At 45.5% G+C, this 7500-nt stretch overlaps 1 protein-coding gene across 3 annotated transcripts in view; it reads left to right on the forward strand.

Moving 5' to 3' along the window:
* The window catches only part of col5a3a (collagen, type V, alpha 3a), a 95807-nt gene that overhangs the window by 61365 nt on the left and 26942 nt on the right, over positions 1-7500 (forward strand). For all 3 annotated transcript variants that reach the window (XM_083780269.1, XM_083780270.1, XM_083780271.1), the window contains 6 exons: positions 258-311; positions 466-573; positions 2644-2751; positions 3763-3816; positions 4022-4075; positions 5535-5642. In XM_083780269.1, the coding sequence (XP_083636395.1) occupies positions 258-311; positions 466-573; positions 2644-2751; positions 3763-3816; positions 4022-4075; positions 5535-5642 (486 nt within the window). The remainder of the gene's footprint in view (positions 1-257; positions 312-465; positions 574-2643; positions 2752-3762; positions 3817-4021; positions 4076-5534; positions 5643-7500) is intronic.

The raw sequence follows: 7500 nt of genomic DNA on the forward strand, positions 1-7500 counted from the left end.
GCATACTCTGTACAGACTGAGTGCATACTCTGTACAGACTGAGTGCATACTCTGTACAGACTGAGTGCATACTCCTGGAAACGCTTAGCCTTGCACAACGTCCACGGATAATTAGCCACTTAAGCCTGATCGAGTCTTCGTTGCACCATCATGGTGTCACGTGGTGAAAACAGCAGATCGCATGGCGACCTACGATAGCTTGAACATCAGCTATTTCCCCCCCCAAAAAGAGTGATATTTTGTGTGTCTCTCTTCAGGGTCCCGCAGGTCTAAAGGGGGCAGAGGGCCCGACTGGCGCTGCAGGATCAATCGTAAGAATTTTTATTACCTTTTCTTGCCCTCATCCTTCAGTTCCCCCATTCCACTATGAAGTCATAGGATATGAGGACTGTTTCCATGGAGATCAGTAATCATGACCGCTGTGCTTTTCTTTCTCTCTCTCTCTCTCTCTCTCTCTCTCTCTAGGGTGCCGCCGGTGAGAGGGGGCCTAGCGGACCGGCCGGTGGTATTGGACAACCTGGGCGGGGCGGTGGCATTGGCAATGCAGGGCCAATGGGAGAGAAAGGCGAGCCGGTAAGATTTTAGAACATCATCAAATCATTTCTTGTTACTCTTGCAATGCCGTCCGTCCGTCCTCTTTTACAATCTCTGAACATCACCGGCTCGCTTCTCTGCCTCATTATTAGAGGGAGAGGAGGTGTGTGTGTGTGTGTGTGTGTGTGTGTGTGTGCGTGCTGCGTGTGTGTGTGTCTATGTGTGCATGTGATGTTCTACTTCCTAGAATTATACACATCATCAATGTCGGGAGGAAACCTCATATGCGCAAAACTGTTACTTTTCAGGAATCAAATTCAAAAGTAGCAGATCTACAAGCTCAGGTTACTTCGCTTTGCGCTTCGAGCTTACAGACCTGCTACTTTTGATGCTTTCTGTGTGACGCTGTAGTGTGATCAAGTAGGCTGTTCATTTACGAAAAAACACAACGAGATAGGAGGTTTCTGCCCACATGTGTTGGTTGCACAGGAATAATGAGTACTATGGCAGGTGTTAGATGCACTCTGTTCTTAGGGTTGTCACAATTATGACATAATCGTCTAAATCGTATTTTTTTGAGATAATCACAATTATTTTGTCATAATCGTCATAACTGTGTCCATGTTGAAAAATGTTCAACATGACAAAATAGCGGAAATAGCAGATCTACAAGTTTACAACAGCTATTCAGCTATTTCCACATTTTTTATTAGTATAACATACTAACAATGTCAGTAATTTATTGGTACTAGCCCTTACGCGTTGCGCCCTGTGGCCGGGGGGGGGGGGGGTACTGCGCTCTGGGTGCGTTTTCACATTTTTTATTTACTAATAAATTCACTATTAATTTATAATTAGTTAAATTGGAAAAAGGGCTTTGTTAAGACCTCCATATTATTATGGTCAATGCCTGTGTGATAAGTGGGAGTGATTGGTGCAGGCAGTGAGGAGTTACGGCCGTCACAGTGACAGACAGACACACAGACAGACATTGATTGAATTATAGTATGATAATTGATGATATGATGATGATGATGATGATATTTGTCATATCTGCCCTGTGCACTCTTTTATTACGAAGAACAGAAATGTAATTTCGATTCATAACAAATCTTCCAATGCCAAAAATCGTTAATCGATCGCTATCATTTGTGTGACAATGAATGGTCAACTTAAATGTGTAATGGTGACAGCCCTGACTGTTCCTTAAATGTGTAATGGTGACAGCCCTGACTGTTCTTAAATGTGTAATGGTGACAGCCCTGACTGTTCTTAAATGTGTAATGGTGACAGCCCTTAAATGTGTAATGGTGACAGCCCTGACTGTTCCTTAAATGTGTAATGGTGACAGCCCTGACTGTTCCTTAAATGTGTAATGGTGACAGCCCTGACTGTTCCTTAAATGTGTAATGGTGACAGCCCTGACTGTTCTTAAATGTGTAATGGTGACAGCCCTGACTGTTCCTTAAATGTGTAATGGTGACAGCCCTGACTGTTCCTTAAATGTGTAATGGTGACAGCCCTGACTGTTCCTTAAATGTGTAATGGTGACAGCCCTGACTGTTCCTTCTTAAATGTGTAATGGTGACAGCCCTGACTGTTCCTTAAATGTGTAATGGTGACAGCCCTGACTGTTCCTTAAATGTGTAATGGTGACAGCCCTGACTGTTCCTTAAATGTGTAATGGTGACAGCCCTGACTGTTCCTTAAATGTGTAATGGTGACAGCCCTGACTGTTCCTTAAATGTGTAATGGTGACAGCCCTGACTGTTCCTTAAATGTGTAATGGTGACAGCCCTGACTGTTCCTTAAATGTGTAATGGTGACAGCCCTGACTGTTCCTTAAATGTGTAATGGTGACAGCCCTGACTGTTCCTTAAATGTGTAATGGTGACAGCCCTGACTGTTCCTTCCTTAAATGTGTAATGGTGACAGCCCTGACTGTTCCTTAAATGTGTAATGGTGACAGCCCTGACTGTTCCTTCCTTAAATGTGTAATGGTGACAGCCCTGACTGTTCCTTAAATGTGTAATGGTGACAGCCCTGACTGTTCCTTAAATGTGTAATGGTGACAGCCCTGACTGTTCCTTCCCATGTGTTGCCCTGCAGGGAGAGAAGGGCCCCGTAGGGCCTGCCGGTCATGACGGGGACCTGGGCCCCTCGGGGCTACCAGGAGCCACCGGGCCCTCTGGGCCTCCAGGAGAGGATGGAGACAAGGTATGTTTGACCCCCCCCCCTCCCCCCCAATGGGAAAAGGCTTTGTGCCAGAGAGACCCCCAGAAGAGAAGATTTATGTTAACACTGATGCCGCTAGAATCTTTCAAAATAAAGGCACTAGAGTGCCAAGCAAATGAGAGAGATTTTACTCTGAAAACCCCCGCCTTTCATTTCCCCCCAAAACCGCGAGGTGAAACCTGCCTTTACTACATCACTGATCTCTCTCTAGAAGCGTAAATATTCAAAACGAGACGCATGATGAAGTCAGAAATTAGACCGAACATCACCGCTATGATCAATCTGCGCGGAGGTAGCGTAAACAAGGAAGTGAATGGCTGAACGCGCAGAAAAACAGAAACAAATTTGATTGCAGCGATCCCGTTTTATATCGATATAAAAGACCGTAAGACGTGTCCACACGTCTGAGGCACAACGCAGTGTTAAAAGGTTATCAAAATTATTCATACATTTTTTGATAATCTTCTAATATTTTCAAAAATAGCAGATGTACAAGCTCACAGTTCGCAGTGACACAAAGTTGTGCACGAAGTGACGTGTTGTGAGCGTGTAGATCTGCTATTTTTGAATAGCCAACATTTAACTGGATAAAGTGGTTAAAATGATATTGATTTAAAATAAAAAAAGTAATTTTGACAAAAGTGAACTACTTTTGCTGGGGACCCCCTGGAACCCCCTCTGGGGACCCCCTGGAACCCCCTCTGGCGGTCTGGGGACCCCCTGGAACCCCCTCTGGCGGTCTGGGGACCCCCTGGAACCCCCTCTGGCGGACCCCCTGGAACCCCCTCTGGCGGACCCCCTGGAACCCCCACTTTGTGAAACAATGCTCTAAAGTGCCTGCAGGTATATGTAGCTAGCTACATTATGTGCCGATTAAGCCCTTAATTATATATGTGTGTGTGTGTGTGTGTGTGTGTGTGTGTGTGTGTGTGTGTGTGTGTGTGTGTGTGTGCGTGTGTGCGTGTGTGTGTGTGTGCGTGCGTGTCTCCACAGGGCGAGACGGGAGGACCAGGGCAGAAGGGCGGAAAGGGAGACAAAGGAGAAGGGGTGAGTTAATCCTAAATCACATCATTACTTTTCCCCACCAGGAGGCAGAGGACTAATTGGCTTCTAATTGGTTCAGGGTAATTCAGAGTAATAACTGTTTGCCTGCTCCTGCCGTCCAGCTGGGAATATTGAGCCGTTTGAGGCTTTCTTTTTCTGCCGAAATGGTTTATTGTTCATTGAGCCGTTCCTGGTCTCGTCCACACAGGGCCCCCCGGGACCCGTTGGGATTCAAGGACCCGTCGGCCACCCAGGACCAACGGTAGGTGAACAGTCTCTATGTTTGATTTGATCTAGCCTGAGCTAACGTGTTAGGTTTCTGGTCTAGAGGGGCGGGTCGCGGCTCAGATTTGCGCACGCCGTGATTGGATCTCATCGATCTGTCCGTCACCCCCGGCCCCTCCTCCTCTCCCCCCTAGTGCAGCGCTACGTCACATCATTTGGAGCGACGCCCACCCGGAAGGGTTGACTCCCACTTTTAGACCAGAGCGGCCAATGCGTTCCTCCAGGCTTTACATTTAGACCAGAGCGGCCAATGCGTTCCTCCAGGCTTTACATTTAGACCAGAGCGGCCAATACGTTCCTCCAGGCTTTACATTTAGACCAGAGCGGCCAATGCGTTCCTCCAGGCTTTACATTTAGACCAGAGCGGCCAATACGTTCCTCCAGGCTTTACATTTAGACCAGAGCGGCCAATGCGTTCCTCCAGGCTTTACATTTAGACCAGAGCGGCCAATGCGTTCCTCCAGGCTTTACATTTAGACCAGAGCGGCCAATGCGTTCCTCCAGGCTTTACATTTAGACCAGAGCGGCCAATGCGTTCCTCCAGGCTTTACATTTTTGCACCAACAAAAATGAAAGCCTGGTACCGAGGCTAGATTTGATCTGATTTAGTTAGCACAAATCTTTAAAAAAACAATACAAAAACAGTACACAAAATATAGTAGGGAAATGTGCCAGGAGGATGGCAAGAAGCCCGGAGGGCTTATACGAGACCCAGAACATGACTTGCAAACAACAATTAGCCAACAAAGTTGGCATGCATTCAATTAGAATTGACATGATTGCATTATAAATAAATAAAAATCGGCAACATAGTTGGCATACATGATGATTACACCTGATTACCAAGGACATGATTACTGGTAATAATAATCAGCCAACATGATTATACCATTCTGACCGGGCACCCATTTTGGTGTCAGCATCATGTTATGCTTTAGCTATTGAAAAATAGCAGATCTACAAGCTCATATCGCGCCACCGAGTGGCGCGATACGAGCTTGTAGGTCTGCTATTTTTTGAAAAATCTAAGAATGACTGACATTTTTAGAATCTGATCTCAGGTCAGAATGGGTTCATCAGACCAGTGTGTGTCCGGCGGAAACCTCGTATGAATCTGATCTCAGGTCAGAATGGGTTATACAGGGTGTCAAGTTTGTCAACGCCACACTGCAAAACAAGCAAACAGGGAATGCTCGCTCAAGATAACCACTTGAGCGCGTTGTCGTCATCTTGCAGTGTGGGTATCTTTGGCGAGGGGATTCGGTGTAGACGTAAAAAAAAGAAATAAGTACAGAGCCAAACTCAGGTCCCATTTACCAAGTCTAGACTAGAGGGTTCAAAATGAGAGGAAGTCGATTGGGTTTGGCGTTTGGTTTTGCCGTGTGTGTGTGTGTGTGTGTGTGTGCACAGTGCTGACGTGTGTGCGCACGTTTCAGGGTGTGGACGGAGAGTCGGGACCCCGCGGGCAGCAGGGGATGTACGGGCCCAAAGGAGACGAAGGAGCCCGCGGCCATAAGGGGGCCAACGGGCCTGTCGGGCTACAGGTAGGAACATCAGCACAACTCTGCTAGAATTAGACCTACTTTGTATGTCAGAGCTTGAAGTGAGCCTGGAACGGGCCAGTACCAGAACCAGTACCAATGCAGCACCTGTTCTTAATTAATTAAGAACGGGCCAGTACCAATGCAGCACCTGGAACGGGCCAGTACCAATGCAGCACCTGGAACGGGCCAGTACCAATGCAGCACATCGTGTTTCACTCTCATTATAGATAATGTACGGTGCAGCACACATCGTGTTTCACTCTCATTATAGATAAATGTACGGTGCAGCACACATCGTGTTTCACTCTCATTATAGATAATGTACGGTGCAGCACACATCGTGTTTCACTCTCATTATAGATAATGTACGGTGCTGCACACATCGTGTTTCACTCTCATTATAGATAATGTACGGTGCAGCACACATCGTGTTTCACTCTCATTATAGATAATGTACGGTGCAGCACACATCGTGTTTCACTCTCATTATAGATAAAAGGAATGTACGGTGCAGGACACATCGTGTTTCACTCTCATTATAGATAATGTACGGTGCAGCACACATCGTGTTTCACTCTCATTATAGATAATGTACGGTGCAGCACACATCGTGTTTCACTCTCATTATAGATAATGTACGGTGCAGCACACATCGTGTTTCACTCTCATTATAGATAATGTACGGTGCAGCACACATCGTGTTTCACTCTCATTATAGATAATGTACGGTGCAGCACACATCGTGTTTCACTCTCATTATAGATAATGTACGGTGCAGGACACATCGTGTTTCACTCTCATTATAGATAATGTACGGTGCAGCACACATCGTGTTTCACTCTCATTATAGATAATGTACGGTGCAGCACACATCGTGTTTCACTCTCATTATAGATAATGTACGGTGCAGGACACATCGTGTTTCACTCTCATTATAGATAATGTACGGTGCAGCACACATCGTGTTTCACTCTCATTATAGATAATGTACGGTGCAGGACACATCGTGTTTCACTCTCATTATAGATAATGTACGGTGCAGGACACATCGTGTTTCACTCTCATTATAGATAATGTACGGTGCAGGACACATCGTGTTTCACTCTCATTATAGATAATGTACGGTGCAGCACACATCGTGTTTCACTCTCATTATAGATAATGTACGGTGCAGCACACATCGTGTTTCACTCTCATTATAGATAATGTACGGTGCAGCACACATCGTGTTTCACTCTCATTATAGATAATGTACGGTGCAGCACACATCGTGTTTCACTCTCATTATAGATAAAAGGAATGTACGGTGCAGGACACATCGTGTTTCACTCTCATTATAGATAATGTACGGTGCAGCACACATCGTGTTTCACTCTCATTATAGATAAAAGGAATGTACGGTGCAGCACACATCGTGTTTCACTCTCATTATAGATAATGTACGGTGCAGCACACATCGTGTTTCACTCTCATTATAGATAATGTACGGTGCAGCACACATCGTGTTTCACTCTCATTATAGATAAAAGGAATGTACGGTGCAGCACACATCGTGTTTCACTCTCATTATAGATAATGTACGGTGCAGCACACATCGTGTTTCACTCTCATTATAGATAAAAGGAATGTACGGTGCAGCACACATCGTGTTTCACTCTCATTATAGATAATGTACGGTGCAGCACACATCGTGTTTCACTCTCATTATAGATAATGTACGGTGCAGCACACATCGTGTTTCACTCTCATTATAGATAATGTACGGTGCAGCACACATCGTGTTTCACTCTCATTATAGATAATGTACGGTGCAGGACACATCGTGTTTCACTCTCATTATAGATAATGTACGGTGCAG

The sequence above is a fragment of the Protomyctophum parallelum genome (genome assembly GCF_964188405.1).
Source record: "Protomyctophum parallelum genome assembly, chromosome: 13".
Lineage (NCBI taxonomy): Eukaryota > Metazoa > Chordata > Actinopteri > Myctophiformes > Myctophidae > Protomyctophum > Protomyctophum parallelum.